The sequence below is a fragment of the Tachysurus vachellii genome, chromosome 1 (genome assembly GCF_030014155.1).
Source record: "Tachysurus vachellii isolate PV-2020 chromosome 1, HZAU_Pvac_v1, whole genome shotgun sequence".
NCBI classification, from domain to species: domain Eukaryota; kingdom Metazoa; phylum Chordata; class Actinopteri; order Siluriformes; family Bagridae; genus Tachysurus; species Tachysurus vachellii.
In genome coordinates this window covers 25,785,539-25,804,444 of record NC_083460.1, presented here as the reverse complement: position 1 = coordinate 25,804,444, position 18,906 = coordinate 25,785,539, and the positions used below count along the sequence as shown (strand labels likewise).

Below are 18,906 nucleotides of genomic sequence, written 5' to 3'. Positions count from 1 at the left end.
AAGCAACATTTTCAGTCCAATTAGTCACAATGATGCTGATGAGAAGGACATGACTACATAACAGTTTTTCCACTTATTTAGTAATATTTGTTTAGCATAACAACATGGGATGTGCTTTAGATGGAGTTAACAATAGTTCTTTAGTGTGGGAAAATTCCACCCAGTCACCATGTTCGGCATGAGAACCAGTGCACCTCCAAGAACAACATGAAAGAATTAGCTTTTTAAACAAGTACAAATACAACATAGCCTGCAGAAATGCTAGGGCTACATTAAGGATATACCCTCTCGCATAAACAGCTGTAATGGGAGCACTTGAATCTGATATGGCTTTAGAAGGCAATAAGTGGCTATTCCACTATATTCTGTTCAAAATACCCTGGGGAAACTATATTGTGCAGATATTAAAGCATTTGTATGCAAAAATCAGTCCTAAAAATACATATTGCACTCAACAGATACAATCAATAAAGAAATAAGAAAATATGCATCTTGCCAGTGATCTTATTCAGAAAGCAAACTGTACTAGTTCCTGTTAAAAACACACGTCTTGCCCACTGATTCGAAGAGAACACCGAGTTGATGGACCTCACGCAGAGGTGACGACAAGGTAGAGAGGAAAATACAGAATAGCACAAAACCCTATTTCAATAAAGAGGTAGGCTCCATGCTAAACTAACACATAGTGGTTGTATTGATATTTAACTGCAATCTAAAGAAATGATTGATTTACAGTTGTCAAAATTAAGAACATTTGAACTAAAAAGCGGTCATTACTCTGATTATTAATTAAGCTGCTGAAACTACAACAGAAAACTGATAAATGGGTTTTATGATGATGTTTAGATTTATAAGGTATTTGACAAGTATGTGAAAGAACACATGAGTGGTCATGTGGTGTTCAATGACACAAAAAAGCGAAATATTCTGCCTTCAACCTTCTGTATTTGGCCCACAATATTGACAGTAAGCTTTTAAACTGAAAGGTCAAAGTTCATGTTGACCAAGTCTCTACACACTGAAAATACCCAGCAATGCGTCTTTTCTGTATTTGGTCTTTCCCCTTTAGTTAATTGGCTTTACTGCCTGACAAATATTATTGTGTTTGGTTGGACCAATGGTTTAAACAAAGAAAACAGAAAAGCTACTGTATTGTCATAGCAAGAGGTAAAACATCTTCAGTGATTCAGATAAAACAAAGACGTCACCACCTCTGCTACACATAATACCAAAGGACGATGATTAGAAATTACAGTCTTGTATCCATTAAAAACATATACTACAATCATGATCGATAAAAGCAATGAAAAGTAAAAATCTAAATAAAAATAAAATATTAGCAAAAATTGTTACATTTTGCTTCACACTATAACTTTATACTGTATTTGTTTTTGTATATATCTCTATGATCTGGGATTAAAAGGATATAAATGTAAAGCTGATGCATCAACCATTTCTGGTTCTGTTCTCAAATCTCATTTCGACTACACAGTAAAACACGTTGATCTCTGCCCAAAAACACAGCTACGGAAAACCAGTAGTATACATCAACGCATTTTTTTTAATGGATGCTAAATATATTCTTGTGAAAGCAGCCTGAAGCTCCACCCACCTGGTACCATTTAAGAACTTAAACAACAATATTTTTTTAAACAAAAGTGAACTGCAGTAAGTTCTGCACAGACAGTTGTATACTGTTTGTGTGTGTGTGTGTGTGTGAGAGAGTGAGTGAGTGAGTGAGTGAGAATGTGTGCGTGTGTGTGAGAGAAACGACACACACTTTCTCTCTATCCTACCTTGGTGATGAGGATGCGGTAACATTCCAGCAGGCCCTGTTCATCCTGGCAGCCACACAGGAGCTGCCAGACTTCAGCTCTCAGGGCCTCTGGGACGCCGGGTCTCACCAATGCAGACAGCCCTTTAGGACGTGAAGACAGGTTCCCATGCCTGATGGGCAAACACACACAAACAGACACACACACACACACACACTCCCTGTCAGTGCTGCAAGCCACTAAAAACAGATTTTTTTTTTCAAAGAATAGAGATTTTCTAATTAAATCATTCATCTAATTAAATCATATCCAAAATAGTTTTCCACATTTATGCATTTACATCCACACAAACGGAGTGGTTTTTAGAAGAGACTACATCATTTTAAATCATTAAATATACTAAGTGTAATAGATGACCTTGTATGCTCTTTCAACCCCCCCCAAAAAATGCTAATATGGCCAAATGGCATTTTGTTAAATAAAATATGTTGAAAATCAATGCAGAGGAGGTGTGAAGTGTGCCAATTTGTCAACATTTCATTTTCATTCATTTCCTTTATTCAATTCTGTGAAAGAAGTACTTGTTATCATCTCTCTCTTCTCTTTGGCTCTCAATTAAAGATAGACAAAAAAAATGCAATTACTAACACTATTATTATCAGTTTGTATAATGTCTTTTGCCTCACCATCTTTGCAGGATGCTACCCCAGGACTCCAGAATTTTCTCAGGACAGTCTTTAGACACATCTCCAGTGCCACTGGAGATCTCACTGTCACTGTCTGTAAGACAAGAATGAAGGCAAAGAGCATGAGAATGAGCATTGTGAGGACTTCGTTTCTTGGGTCGCATCAAAGTTCATTTAATCATTTAAGGAATCTATATCACATCTGTCCTGAAATACACCAGTGTACATTTTATTTCTTCCCCTTGAGGCTAGAGAGGTAATGTGTCTGCGTGTGTGTTCTGTGTGGTCTCTGTGTGTGTGTGTGTGTGTGTGTGTGTGGGAGAGCTCTGTTGGAAGGCAGGAGTGATGAGCTGAGATTCACAGCTCAGGGCTGAAAAGCACTCAGCTTTATACATGCGGTCATCAGGTTCAAAGCTTCTAAGTATGTAAGCATGTGAGAGGAAAGAGAAACGGCAGATCTTTGACTCGGCTCTCAAAGCACCACGTACAGATGAAATGGGATGATACTCAATGACACAATAGCAAATTTGTGAAATCTATCAAGTTTAGTTCTAGCCATCGTATAGTTGAGTTCCATATACATTCCTCTATCTACCCACAAGCTGAGCTTTCACACTACCCATCTGGACCAAACACTGAGTCAGTGATATAGCAGCTTGTGGTGATAAATGCAATGTCTGAATGCAGTGTATGAGTGTTCACAAGGGTCATTATGAGCCCAGCAGCACCCTTGGAGACCTGACGTCCTATTTGTCAAATACTGGATGACAACTGGCTCGTGTTAAACCCAGACATACCACAGACATGTCATTGAGCAAAGCTATGTTTAAATCTTCACAAAATGGTTACAATGGAGGAATTATTTATTATTTTATTAAAAATAAATCTTAAGGTGTGCTCAAACATTGCTTGTGGGAAATAGTGCTGTAAAAATTGGCAACCCCCCAAAAAACAACAAAAAGAAAAATCTGAACCACTTAAAAATCACCCAATGATTTACAGAAATTAAGATGGTTTCTTAAGGTTTCTCAAAGATTTAAGGATGTTCTCTCAGAAGTAAAAAAAAAAAAAAATCACTGTGCACTAAAAACAAATGTCCTACTGAAACAGTAACATTAATCCCAATGCAAGTCCGAGGTAAACAGCTCAGACATTTGCTTTGTAGTAATCTCACAGCTTGTCCAAGAGGATGGCTGGATTTATGGAATGAAATAAATCACAGTAGTTTCAACGGTAACAAAAAATGTCCATAGTGAAGAAACTTCCAGTATAAAAAAAAATGAAAAGCAGAGTCCAGTGCTGCAGCACATGGATGGAAGAACAAACGAATCGGTTCTTCAACCATGAACTGACCTCCAAAAAACAGTTCTTGACAAAAGGTCAGGTTCAGATCCAGAGTACAGGCTTTAGAAATGCTTTTAAAGTTCCTAAGCCTTAAAAACATAAGGTTGTGTGTTTCACAGGAGAGAATAACAGGGCAGAGGCAAAAGAAGAACAAGCAGAGGAAGGGAAAAATAAGACAAAGGGAGAGATGGAGATAGAGGTCTTGAGTGCTTGCTATGTCCTAAGGTGATAGAATGGCTCAATAGTGTGTGGGTGAATGAATTTTCTCTTCCAGCTCCCTTACAAAAAAAAAAAAAAAAAGAATGTGCACTCGGTGGTTTCATCAAGCAACACTAGATGTCTAATAGAGTTATAAACTTTCAATGTATGACTGAAATTCTAATCAATATAAATCTTTAAAAAAAGAGGAAAAAAAACAAGGATCAAACTTTGCTGTGACAAAAAAAATGACTCCTCTTTTTAAAGGCCTTGGTAACATGATCTGTTACAGGGCTGCTGAGGGGAAAAATGCAATGCTTTAGCAGTGGAAACCAAACCTTTCACACCAATGCCCTTGCCACAGGATGCTCAGGATAACATCAATCTGCTTCATCATCATATTTGATAGACCCCTATGACCCAAAACCCTTATTTGTGCTTTCTAAATCAGGGAATTTATCTTTCTTTGTGACTCCACTGACACACCTACAAGTTTCTGGTCTTTGACCTTAATGTTTATGTAAACAAGAGTTTGCTTGGCTGATCCAAACCTGGGAGTTAAGGTCAAAAACTGCTAATCATCAATGGTGAGTGAAAATGTTAGTTTTTAATTAAGAGGGAACAGAAAAACAAACAGATCACATTACACAATAATACCCCTCTAAGATAGCCAGAGTCACACAAGCTTTATTTAGTAAACAGTCATCATTTGGGCAGGATCCAAGATGCAGACTGACCATCAGCATCATATAGCAAGAGCAACCAACACCAGTCTAGCACTTGGGAAGGAAAGAAAGAGTTGCAAAGCTGTGAAAAACCCAATGCTTAACACCACAATATACACTGTTAAAGCAGAGACTATTTGAACCCAAAGTGCTCTCAAAGCCCTATAAACTATAATTTAATAAAACTAGCCAAAATGTAGAGCATAAAGCAGATTAAAACTATGTTTACACAGCTGCATTGCCAGATTAGCAAAGCAAGGTTTCAAGCTAGATAATATCATGTCTCTATAGATATATAATGAACAATTTTACATATACATTCAACAAAAACCTGGACTGCTGTAAAGTAAAATAACACACCAGGTAATTTAGTTCAGACAGCATCAGATGCCTGTTCTTGGCTAACAGGAGTAGAACCTGATGTGGTCTTCTGCTCCTGACATCTCATCAACATTCCCGACCACACAACTGTCTCTCACTGAATGTTTTTTGTTTTTCACACCATTCTGTAGAAATTCAAGAGACTGTTTTGTGCGAAATTCCCAGGAGATTAGCAGTTTAATAAATACTCAAACCAGCCCATCTGGTTCCTGGAAGTGAACACTAACAGAAGCTCTTGACCTGTAATCTGAAATCTGTAATCCTCCCTCCAGATAAAAATAATAAATAAAAATAATAAACAGTTTCTCTCACGCCCCCTTACCTTACCTTAAAGGTAATCTAAATAAGCCCAGAGACATGGTCATTTTTCTCATAAATTGAAAACCATAAAGCTTTGCAGGATCAGGGAAAGAGGGTACGTTCTTCAATCAACTTGCACATGAGCATGCAATTATCACAATGTGTAATGTGTGTGTGTGTGCATGTGTGTGTTTGTGTGTGAAAGAGAGAGAGAGAATTTACGTAGCTCTAGACTGTACTATGAGGGTGTGTGTGTGTGTGTGTGTGTGTGAGACAAGAACTTGGCAATAACTGAGATTTTAACTGAGACTTTCTGACAGACTGGTCTGTAATACTAATTCTTAAATCACTTTCAGCACACTTCTGACAGTTTGTTAGCTAATTTATTTCTTTATATGTTACAGTAGAAAGTACATCATAAAATTTTAAATGATTTTGTGCCTTTAAAGGCATACCTTCCTCTGGCTCCTCTTCCTCAGTAGGGGACTGCAAGCGACCTCGTGATGTTCCCACTCGCTCGGATTCCCTCTGAAGACTTACTACTGCATATATGGCATCTTGGGTGCCCCTCTCCAAGACCTACACAAAAACACTCTGTAAACATCGCTGTTCAATAATACACATAGGAAATGTATTCACTCATTCATTCACTTCCTCCTGACAACAGAGAGTAATGTCTGGCTTTGGGCTGAGACACAAAATACAAGTAAATGTGTAAATAAAGCTAGCAAGAGCCAGATATACAAACACGGTCAGACATCCATCCATTTTCTGTACTGCTTAATCTACACATGGTCGTGTGGAACCCGAACCCGATGCCTATCCCAGGCGACTGAGGGCACAAGGCAGGGTGCACCTTGGAGCAGTACCATTCTATCTACCGCACTATAGACAACTCAGAGATAAGCAAATCATGTGTGTTTGGTGCATTTACTTCATTCCATCAAGTCTGTCAGTGTCGGTTACATCAGGGGAGTTAATCGTTCAGTTAAATCTATAAAGGCTTTCATGCACATAACATTTCTATAATCCAGAGTGAAGAAATAATAACCTGCTGACATATATACTACTACTGATACTATTATACCAATTAGGTCATGTTAAATGTGTCTCCCAATGTATTCTCACCGAACGGAAAAAAGTAGAGAAGGATTCAACACAATACGCATTACAAAATTTTCTTGAACAAGTAGCTGAGAATAGCAATTACATGTAAACAGAAAGGGCAAAAAATATCAAAACATTACATCCAGCAATTTTTACGCAGAAATACTGAGAATTATGTGTAGTTTTTATATGTAGAGGTTACTGGGATCCTGTCTCTTCTCGACTCATTCACACTCACACTCAACAGCTACATCCCCACACACAAAGGAGGCAATGTGCTGGACCTGGTTTTCACCCGTCCTTCTCCAGCTACAGACGTGACTGCTACCCCACTACACGTCTCTGATCATCACCTGGTATCCTTCACCATCACTCTCCCTACCCTACCTAAAACTACCTCTCACCCCCTCGCTCTTCCCCGCCACAACCTTTACTCTGTCTCCCCTTCTTCTGTAGCTTCTGGCACTCTTTCTTCCCTTCCTGATCCTGAGTCTTTTTCCTCACTACCCTTGGACTCGGCCACAGATACTTTCCTCTCATCTCTTTCCTCAACTATGGACTTCCTCTGCCCTATGTCCACTAAACCCAAGAAAACTTCTTGTTCTGCTCCTTGGCTTTCAGATGTGCTGCGCAACAATCGAAGAGAGCTAAGATCATCAGAGAGAAAGTGGAAGAAATCACAACTTGATGCAGATCTTGATTCTTACCGAACACTCATGGCCAAGTTCTCCTCAGATGTGACTTCTGCCAAGACTTCCTTCTACAAGGAAAAGCTTGAAGCTTCCTCACATGACCCTCGGAAATTCCACAACATCATCTCTTCTCTGCTCAACCCCCCGGCTCCACCTTCTTCATCCTCCCTGACTGCAGAAGACTTTGCTTCTTTCTACCAGGAGAAGATTGAGGAAATCTGCCGGACCTTCACTTCAGCCCCGACTGCACTTACATCTCAGAGTATGGACTGCCCTACACCTTTGTTGTCGCATTTCTCAACTGTAACAGCAGAAGAGATTCTAAAACTCATCCAGTCTTGCAATCCTACCACCTGCCCATTGGATCCACTCCCTTCCACTATGCTCCAGACCATCTCGCAAGACCTTCTGCCCTTCATTACCACTATCGCCAATAGATCCATAGCATCTGGTCAGGTACCAACTACTTTCAAGAGAGCAAGGGTTATTCCCATCCTGAAGAAACCTGCTCTGGATCCATCAGACATCAGTAACTACAGACCAGAATCACTTCTCTCGTTTCTTTCAAAAATTCTTGAACGCATTGTCTTTAAATCAACTGTCTGTATCTCTCACAGAACAACCTCCAAGACCCCAACCAGTCTGCCTTTAAAGCAGCTCATTCCACAGAGACAGCCCTTTTAGATGTCTCTGAGAAACTACATGCTGCTAGATCAGCCAAACTCTCATCCGTCCTTATCCTCCTTGACCTTTCAGCAGCGTTTGATACGGTCAACCATAGGACTCTCTTAGCCACCCTCAGGAGTCTTGGGATTTGCGGATCAGCTTGGGAATGGTTCGCTTCCTACCTGGAAGGACGCTCATATCAGGTAACATGGAGGGGAGTGACATCTGCTCCACGCAGACTCTCCACTGGCGTCCCACAAGGCTCAGTACTTGGTCCTCTTCTTTTCTTCCTGTATACTCTCTCTCTTGGTGAAGTTATTTCCTCACATGGGTTCTCTTACCACTGCTATGCTGATGATACACAACTTATCTTCTCTTTCCCACCCGCAGATGCCACAGCTTCTGACCGGATCTCTGCATGTCTGGCAGAAATTTCATCATGGATGACTGCTCAACAGTTAAAGCTTAATCCTAGCAAAACTGAGCTGCTCTTCATCCCAGGTGATTCATCCCCAGGTCATGATCTTGCTATATCCTTGCACAACGATCTGATCTCCCCTTCAGCCACAGTTCGCAACCTTGGGGTAACCATGGACAATCAACTGTCCTTTTCCTCTCATGTTGCTAATGTGACTCGTTCATGTCGATTTCTTCTCTACATTAGAAGGATTCGGCCATTTCTGTCCACACAGGCTGCTCAGGTACTTGTTCAGTCTCTTGTCATTTCTAGACTGGATTACTACAATGCACTGCTGGCAGGTCTACCTATGAACGCAATCCATCCTGTGCAAATGATCCAAAATGCAGCTGCCCGGCTTGTTTTCAACCTGCCAAAGTTCTCGCATACCACCCCGCTGCTGCGATCCATCCACTGGCTTCCGGTAGCTGCACGCATCAGATTCAAAACACTGATGCTGGCCTACAAAGCCAAAAATGGACCAGCTCCCTCTTACCTCAAAGCCCTCATCACTCCTCGCACTGCACCCCGCACCCTCCGATCTACCAGCACTGCTCGACTGGTTCCACCATCTCTCAGGGTAAGAGGCAAGTATACTACAAGACTCTTCTCTGTTCTGGCACCAAGGTGGTGGAATGAACTTCTCCTAGAGGTCCAGACAGCTGAGTCACTGGATATTTTCAAGCGGCGGTTGAAGACCTACTTATTCAGGAAACACTTCAACTAGCACTTCTTTTCTTATCTTTCGCATTTAAAAAAAACAAAAAAAAACAAAACAACACCTTTGACACTTTTCAATTGTAACTTTGAACAAATGTTTTAAACTCATGGTATCTTAAGTATGTAACTTAGTGAGCCAGCATTAATGTATTCAATGTTAGAGATTTAAGCACTTATGTACGTCGCTCTGGATAAGGGCGTCTGCCAAATGCTGTAAATGTAAATGTAGTTTTGGCACAGTGTTAACAAGAATGACAAAAAAAAAACTATTTAAATTTAAGTTAAATTTAAGTACATACAATCTTTAAAACCTTATTAAACTATAAAGTAAATCAAAACTCAGTATATTGTGCTATTAAATATACCATAATTAGCCAAAATATAAAAAAGCTTGGGAGAGGATTGTCAATGCAATCGCTCGTGGTGGAATGGCACTAAATATTTTGAGCATTTATAATTCATTCCAACACTTTACAAGCTCCACACTGACAACATGCTATGAGTTTTCAAAGTTAGCCTCACCTCTACTGCTGCCGCAGGGGAAACAGGCGGAAATATAATTACGCGTACGGAAGGAAATTAAAAGGAGCAGCCAGTGAGAAGAAGGTCTCTCACTGAGTGGCCACTCCTGGGGAGCTTATATGGTAATAGGGTTCACAGAAAGCCTGGTGTAATCAGAGCGGTGGATTACGTGCATGCTATTCATTCATTCGAGGTCATCTCTAAACCCATCCTTCTTCACATCTCTGAAATGAGCTAACATCACTGCAGACAGACTTATCATTTGCACTGAAATAGAAACCGCTCGGTTGTAACGGTTAAATAGAAAACTTCTGCTTCATGTAGAAAACAACATTTACACCAAATAATAACTTCATACAAATTTCTTCACACGCAATCAAATGAAACAGCAAATAAATGATAATGATAAAATAATAGGAGGGCAGGGCTGGATTTTCGTGCCAACACCATAATCTTATCTTTTAATTAGCTTTTAACTACGGCCCATGCATTCTTCCACTCAGCAATAAAATAACTATGGAGGCAATCAGCAGGACACGCAAGCAGCAAACCCTAATTACTTCAGCATGATAATGAGAGTCAGGCCGCTCTTTAAGTTCCTTAATACAAAGCCTTCATTTGATGCTTCACAGCTTTTCAGGAGTCGAGGTAGCGCTCCTGATCGCTCCTAACAACGATTCCCTTCCCATATAAGATTCTTGTCTCCTATGATGAACACAGGAATATGTACGTGCATAATCAAAATGATGTAGTATTTGTAGGTTTGCATAATTATTTTTTTTAACCCTTATCTAATAATGTCTCCTAGATTATTAAAAAATAAATAAATAAATAAATAAAACACAACACAACTATGATATTGGTAGCTTAATTAATCGACTGCTATTAGACGTTGAATCTGGAGCAGTAAAAAAGCAAGACACATAAAACTGAAAGTTCAAAAAGAAAGTTCAGTCCTCACGTGTCTCTGAGGAGGAACGTGTTTGCTCCACCCTCCCAGACTGGTAGGTGACATATGAGGGAAAGGATAGCTAGTGAGTGGGAAGCAGTGTTGTATAAAGTACTAGAAAGCAATACTTGCGTAAAAGTACAAGTATCGTACTAGAAAAAGACTTTGGTAGAAGTAAAAGTTGCCTTTTAGAATATTACTCAAGTAAAAGTCTTAAAGTATCTGATATATACTGTACTTAAGTATCACTATCGTCGGGGTGGTTGTCTAAGACAGGGGTGGCCAACCCGCGGCTCTTTGCCTGGTTTAATGTTGCTCTTACATTCATATCGAAGTTTGTATTTGTGTCTTTTTATTGTGCGTGTTCGCTTCGCTTGAGTTCAATACAGTATTTTCATCAAACGCGCATGTGAGTGTCAAGTTCTCTCTCCAAATGGCAGGGGAAAAAAAGATGATGATCATGTGTGCCCATGTGTATAATGCGGCTCTTTGCGGTAACACAGTAAAAAATGGTCCCTGACTGGTTGGACACTCCTGGTCTACGATAACAGGAGGTCCTCCAGTAGGTGCTTCCATGGCGGTTTCAGTTGTGCTTCCGCCTCCAGATAAGTACAGATACGTGAAATTTCTACTCAAGTACAGTAACGGAGTATTTGTACTCCGTTACATTACAACACTGGTGGGAAGTGCTAAGATTAAATTGAACAAGTCTTACTTGATCTTAGAGTCATTTCAGGAAACTCTAAACAGGGAAAGGCATATTAAAAAAAACTGTAGTGGTGTACCGGTTTGAGCTGCAGGTAGAAGTTCTCAGAGAAAGCTTTTCGGCTGAAGTACCAGAACCTCTCATTGGATGGGTAAACACGGGCCAAGGCCTCCATCAAGAATCGAACAGGCTCCACCACCTCGGTCACCACCAGGTCCACAGCCACAGTCATATACACCTGCTTATCTGGTAAAAATAGGAAAAATATCAAGATGGCAGCAATTGTATATACACAAAATTGTATGTTCACTTATTGACAGAGAGAGAATGTCTCCAAGGTCATCCCTTCGTTCAATGATTACTGACATTATAACTGACTTTATGAACTGTTAAGCCAACTGAAAACAAGCTTTTCATTTACAGTACACACTTTAAACCAAATATACATAACTTAAAGTCTGCGATGCCAAAATGAAACCCTTTAACAATAACTTTTCCCTTTTTACTTTGGAGATTAAGCGGAATATAAAGTCATAGAATATTGCTTGTGTTAGAGAGACATATATACAAATTCAAGATATTCTGTATATTTCAGAACTATAGAGTTCGTATATACGTATAATTATGTACATATGTGAAATGATGTGCAATTTCAGCATGTTTTCCATGGTCGCTACACATTATTAGATATAGTGGTGCATTAATAAATTCATACATTTGTTTACTAGGACCTTGTACAACAGTTTAAAAACCAAAATATGCACCGTGTATAAGCCCACAAATACCATCACGACCTTGGCAAATCCAATGCAGCTGAGCTGTAGTCATAGAGACCCGTAGTTAAAAAGATCTACATGTTTAGACACATGGTTAAAGGATTTCTCTTTGCTTTCAGACCAACTATAATAATTAAAATACTAGAGGAAATACTGTAAAACAACCACTTACACATGATGGATTTTATTATTGTAATTAATGTGAATAAACAATTTGTTTATGAGAGAAGAGCTAAAAAAATAATTGGGATCGAGTGAACCCTGGCAGTGAAGAGCTTTTCCATGTAGAAGCCAAACCATGTGCTATATTGCTTGGTGGTATGCTGTACTCGCTCATGCTAACTCTCTCTCACACTCTTTGCCTCTTTTTTCCTCTTTCCCATATATACTGTATATTGAAGTTGTGAAAAAAAGCACTGACTTAAGAACGCTTTCAAAAATAGAAGTGTTAATAGTTTATCAATGACCCAAGTTGAACGTAAATGAACAGAAGAGAAATCCAAATCAAATCGATATTTCTTCTTCGTTTTGCGCATTAGAGGAACGGCTTCTTCCAATTCATCCAGAAGAACACTTCTGGCCAGACCTCTATGGACAGTAGATGGTATACCTGGTTTTTGCCAGTTCTTTGCTGATGGCACTGCTGGACGACTTCTGTTGTCAAAGGGAATTAAACTTGAAGTGTTTCATTAAGTTTCCTTGGCCGAGTGATGCGTCTACGGTCCTCAACATTGCTGTTTCTTTGTGCTACTTCAAAATAGACTAAACAGCACATCATGAATCCACAGACTGCTTTGAAATCTTTGCCTGGGAGAGACCTCGCTGATGCAGTATAACTACCTTGTGGCTTGTTGGGTAGACACACCAAATACTGATTTGATTTCAATTTTCCTCCTGTTCGCTCTCTTTGCATTTTGTAAATTTATTTAAAAAAAAAAAAAAAAAAAAAAAAAAAAAAAAAGGCGACCAAAACAGTACAATAAACTAATAAATGCATCCTCTGTACAATCGTATTATATATACAAATAACGTATACATATTTAAATATATAATGGAATGTATCTCTAGATCATTACCCATGGTGTATTAACAGTTTCTCACCTTTTGGTGTGTCCTCATTAAGGACTTGAAACACAGGGGTGTTAGGATTCCATATGCCAGTAATCACACTAGCCTTTCCATCTGCACTCTTACCCATCACCTCCTAAATACAATAACAACCAAAAAGTTAACCAGTAAAAAGTTGACAGTAGCGGAAAATGCTTTGCCCAAATGTACGCAAAGCACACACTGATGTTGATGTATATGATGTTTATGAAAATCTAAGAGGAAAAAAAAAGAAAAGAAATTGTCCATTTAACGTTTTTGGATCCAGTATCTACTTCGACATTCAGAATATTAATCTGACTACATTTTCTGGAAAAAAAATTTTTGTTAACATGACAAGCCGCTTTTTATTTTAGTGTTCAAGAAAAAGAAAAAAGATAAATATTGGGGGAAAATATTAACGTCGCTCTAACAGTAATAGGAACTAACTTGTTTTACAACCTTAAACATAACTAGGTACAGATACAAATATGATTTGTGAATTAAATTCTTTACCTATAACATCATGTCCTGTCTTGTTATATTCCTTATTTATGAATGCTTACTATTATTAAGTATTTAATTATATACATTAGTTATTTTAAAAGCCTGCAGACAAAAACGTTTATCATCGTTGACCTAATTACAATCTTTGCACTATATGTACATTGCATTATTTTTCCTACGTCTGTTCTATTGTAATATCAGTTCAGTAACGCCCCACTTGCCAGTTTTCTTGCAATTCACAAAAAAGATCATAAACAGCCATTAAATAATAAAAAAAAATGCCAAGCAGAAATTCAGACACTGTTTTGCAAAATCTAAATTTTATTCCCCGCATTACTCCCCACGAACACTACCACAGCTGATTAAGCTACACGTCTGCTTGTTTTAGCTCTCGATGCACTTGCCTCCTGTACTGAGCTTGCTTGAGGCAATATGTTAATCTATGTTTCTAATGAATAATAAAATGTCCGTGTCTTTAAATAGCAGACGTGGAATAGCTATTTAAGCGTTGCAGTTTGAGAAAATATAAGGCAATCAGGATACAAAACTGCTCCCGAGACGCAGATCAAGTAGAAGTTCCTCACAAGGTAAACAACAGACTGTCATAAAATTAAAGGACCACAAAGGAGAAGAACCACAATAATAACTGCATATAGGGTTTATAGAACAGCCACTGAGACACTTTGAAGCCACTTAAAGAGCGATGAGGAAAGAATCCAGTGAGTTTTCTTACCATGTCTAATAAGTGCATGTCGTTGTTCCGAACCTTCTGCCCAGGACTCAGCAACATGCCGAAACATCTGACATGATCAAAGAGAGAGTGAAACATCCATTAATTTTTATTTATACCAAAATCTGTTTTATAATAAAACACTGACAAGTGAACGTAAATAAGAAAAGTCCTTCAGCAAAGCTTTGAGAACTACTTCAGTGCACCATGGCATTAATTCTACAAGTCTGTGGCACTGTACCAAAGTGATGGGGAACTTATTACAAAAAAAGATTTCTTCAGTGAGAGTTTTGTTGTTGCTAATCTAGGACACGGTCTATCATGTCGCTCCAGAAACGTCCAGAAGCTTGAGATCTTTCTTGAAATCTGGTAACTTTCAAATTCATAACATATGATTTGCATTATCACAATCATCAAATCATTCGGCGAGCCTCCAGACAAGTGGAGTCTAAAGCAATTCCAGTACAATAAATAAATGTCTACACAGTATAACAGATCCGCTGTTCTGTTCTTTCCTTTAATTTGTCAGCAGTCTGTATGTGTAGAGTGAATTTGTACTGTACTTTTTACCAGGCGAAAAAGAGAGAGGAGTCTGTTGCTGTGACTTGAGTGCCACCAGGTGCCTGATGAAGGAATCACACTTTATATGTGCAAAATCTGCCATTTATTCATTTATTCTAAAAAAAAAAGGGGGGGGGGAGAGAAGAGGAAGACGAAGATAAAGAGAACAAGAAAAAAAACAAAAAAAGTGAAAACTAGAAAGAAAAAAGAAAGAAAGAGCAGGTGAGTGTTTTTCAGGAGTGAAACACAGAAGGGGGGGGGGTAAAAAAGCTGAAAAGATGTGTCAGAGAGAGCACTCACTCACTCACTCATTTTCTACCGCTTATCCGAACTACCTCGGGTCACGGGGAGCCTGTGCCTATCTCAGGTGTCATCAGGCATCAAGGCAGGATACACCCTGGACGGAGTGCCAACCCATCGCAGGGCACACACACACTCTCATTCACTCACGCAATCACACACTATTTTCTAGACAATTTTCCAGATATGCCAATCAACCTACCGTGCATGTCTTTGGACCGGGGGAGGAAACCAGAGTACCCGGAGGAAACCCCCGAGGCACGGGGAGAACATGCAAACTCCACACACACAAGGAGGAGGCGGGAATCGAACCCCCAACCCTGGAGGTGTGAGGCGAACGTGCTAACCACTAAGCCACCGTGCCCCCTCAGAGAGAGCAAATAAAAGAGAAACAGAAAATAAAGCATGTGGAAAGGAGAGAGAAAAAAGTGAGAGTAAAGAAAAAGAGAGGAGAGAGAGTAAGGTAATGTAGAATGCTTTTCACTTTGAATCTCTCCTCTTACATGCTGCTAAAACAAGGTGAGTTTTCCCTCTAGCTACACTACATTTCACTGTAGTTATATGAACAGTGTGTGTCTCACCGCTCTATTCCCAGTTCTTTGTTGGAGATCTGCTGAACTGTAACCACCACCTTCTTCTGCACACCCTGCCGTAGTTTGAAGTAGAACTTGTCTCTGTCTTTAGGGACAGGACTGCAGAAATGAGAGAAACCCAACAATATATTTCATTTACCATGTAAAGTCGATGGTATTCGCTAGGTCACATTTAGGAAACACGGTGCCCAACAAAACAGATGAAAACTGGAGATCAGATTGTATAAAGTGTCTGTATTTCTACATAGGATTTTTTTTCTTTCTGACAAATTTGCTCACAAATCACAGTTTATTTTGATCTGTCTGTAACTAAGGCTTTTAATCTCTGTTACATTTTCTTCTTTTTTTTCCTGCCCAAAATCTGTTCACTAACTAGTCCCAAGGATTTAAAGATATCAAAAGGGAACAAAGGTCAAATTGTTTGATCTGGACAAGGATGACATGCTTGCATACAGCTTTCTGTTTGGTTGTCAGTTTCCCCACATAGCAGCCATTTGAAGTAGGTTTTCCCTTAGATACCGTGGGTCAATCTGAACCAAGTATAAATCACTTAAACGGCTGTAACTCGTGATTATTTGCATAAATTTTGGCAGGGCCCTTTATGACCAGGCTCTGAGTATATTCTGAGTCTTGGGTGTTGTTATTAATAGGGAACCATATGGAACCATAAGGGGAAACTTCTTACTCTCCATTTTAACAATATTTTGGAGCAGTATTGGAAATAAGGATTTACTGACTTGAAAACATGGCTGCCATGGACCACTAAAGGAAAACTAAATAGTGGAAACTAAATAGTGAGGAAACTAAATAGTGAGTCCCTCAAAAACAAAAACAAGAAAAAAAAAAAAAACACAGCTGAAAATGTTGTTCAAGTTAGCCACTGGGTGGCGCCATTCAAATCATATCTCATGGGTTTTAAAACCAGTGTTCATTTACTTCACTTTCACAAACTAAGCCACTGAAAGTATTAACCTCTAGTTAACCTTCAGACCTTTAGTAATTAAATCAATCAGTAACATCAACCTGTGAAAGGCACCAGTAAAAAGATCCAACACGTACCTAATGTTAAAATAATTACCATCACATTTAAAAAGTAGGACATAAAACACATTTCTTCTGGTTAACAAAGAATAAATGATTGTAGGAGATGCTTCTTAATAAAGAGAGAACCAACTATATAGCGGTTTTGACCTAAAGTTGCCTTTGCCGTCGTCCTCTCGCACCTCCAGGGACACGGTGAAGGTGAAGATATCACTGTCAGGGGACTGAGGTAACGCCAACTCACGAATCTCTGTGGCAGCTCTAGAAGCGCGCTTAAAAGCTGTGGAGAAGCTGTAGAGAATCCGGCTCACCTGGACAAAATAACAAAAGACAGAAGATTATTTTATTTGATCTCAGCATTTTTATTAGTCAAAACAGTGAAATGTTCCAGCTTATGCACAATGTTACAGGAAAATAATCAACAAGAAGGTGGAATTATGCAGCCCAAGACATTACTATACAGCAGGGGTCACCAACGCGGTGCCCGCGGGCACCTGGTCGCCCGCAAGGAGCACTTAAGGCGCCCGCGAGGCACGTTCTAAAATAGCACTGGTCAAAATATAGCTACGCCTAAAAAAATTTTGCTTCCTGTAGTTTTTGAATAAAAAAATGCTTGCATTAACGTAGATTTTAAAATTATTGTTTAATATTAATATAAATATTAATTATTTATATTTTAATAATGATGATGATGATTATTATTATTATTATTATTATTATTATTATTATTATTATTATTATCATCATCATCATTAAAATATAAATAATAAATATTTATATTAATATTTTAATAATAACAATTATTATTATTAAAATATAAATAATAAATATTTATATTAATATTTTAATAATAAATTATTATTATTAATAAAAAGTGATCTGTGCAATTTTGCTCTTGAGGAAGTTTGTATCAAACCGGTAGCCCTTCGTACTACTCAGTTCCCTTGAAGTAGCCCTCAGTCTTAAAAAGGTTGGTGACCCCTGCTATACAGAGACAAATTATTTTCCTATAAGACCATGTCCTGTAATGTTTTCTTAATCTTACACTATTTCTCTGTTTGAGCTTAAGACAAAAAAAGGCCTGCCGAAAGTCCCCTTTCGTTATGATGCTCCTGTGACAAGTTAGTGACTTTGGACACAAGTGACATTCTAACCATGTTGAATAAACACCTTTTCATAAACACATTTTTTATGAACAGGGGCAAATGTACCTAGCTTTGGTTTGAAACCTGTTCTACAGATATTGCAAGAGGGGCAACTCACAGCTTCTTTGATATGGCAGGAGAAGACATGAATCTGAAAGTCCTCAGAGCTGCGGTAGCTCTCGGTGAAGCAAAAGCAGTCATTCTCTAAGGTGCCATCGTTCCCTCTGGCACAGAACAGTACTTTATAGATAGGAAAGGAGGCGATCTCAGTGCCAGTGGCCTCGTCAATGATCCTGAAGCAAAGTACACAAAACAAATGGTCAACTGTTTTACAAAATCATACTTAAAAATGATGCAAAAATGACACTTAAATGCAAGCTAACAGTTAACAATCCCCTACAGTTTATTTTCAGGATGTGTGAGTACATTTTTGGTTTCAGTTAGAAGTGCAAATATTAGAACCAGGCAGGAACCTGTGAAAGGAACAATTAATGGTTTCTACACGGTATTTTCACATCTCTTACTTTGATGATGAAACAGCAGTTCTCATAACAGGTCATTATTAACCCCCTCCCACACAGTCTGCTAGTTTCATAATGCTTTATCTTATAATCGGATCAAGCGCACAACAAGCATCTAACTTGTATAATTTCTAGCCACTTTTCAGAAAAGAATAAACAATGAAATATGTTAAACATTTTCTGTTTAGAACAAAAGCTGAATATCCGAATAAGGTACTGGACCTAAATTTCAGCCCATGACACATTTATCTTGAGAAATAAAAAAACGCTCACCCTTCTTAAGAACAGGAACAGGATAAAGATCCGTTAAAGACAACTTTTTATCTGATCTTACACAGGAGGAATATTAGTATATTGTGTATTAGCATACTAATGTCATTAGTATACGATTATGCTGTCAGTATATCGGTACACAAGC

The 18,906-nt window shown here is 38.7% G+C and overlaps 1 protein-coding gene across 2 annotated transcripts in view; it reads right to left on the bottom strand.

Moving 5' to 3' along the window:
* The window catches only part of rabgap1l (RAB GTPase activating protein 1-like), an 86,554-nt gene that overhangs the window by 60,922 nt on the left and 6,726 nt on the right, over positions 1 to 18,906 (bottom strand). For both annotated transcript variants that reach the window (XM_060879821.1, XM_060879830.1), the window contains exons 5-13: positions 18,086 to 18,260; positions 16,973 to 17,133; positions 15,770 to 15,880; positions 14,331 to 14,397; positions 13,106 to 13,208; positions 11,308 to 11,474; positions 5,865 to 5,988; positions 2,462 to 2,555; positions 1,797 to 1,947 (exon numbers count right to left, since the gene is read on the bottom strand). In XM_060879821.1, the coding sequence (XP_060735804.1) occupies positions 1,797 to 1,947; positions 2,462 to 2,555; positions 5,865 to 5,988; positions 11,308 to 11,474; positions 13,106 to 13,208; positions 14,331 to 14,397; positions 15,770 to 15,880; positions 16,973 to 17,133; positions 18,086 to 18,260 (1,153 nt within the window). The remainder of the gene's footprint in view (positions 1 to 1,796; positions 1,948 to 2,461; positions 2,556 to 5,864; positions 5,989 to 11,307; positions 11,475 to 13,105; positions 13,209 to 14,330; positions 14,398 to 15,769; positions 15,881 to 16,972; positions 17,134 to 18,085; positions 18,261 to 18,906) is intronic.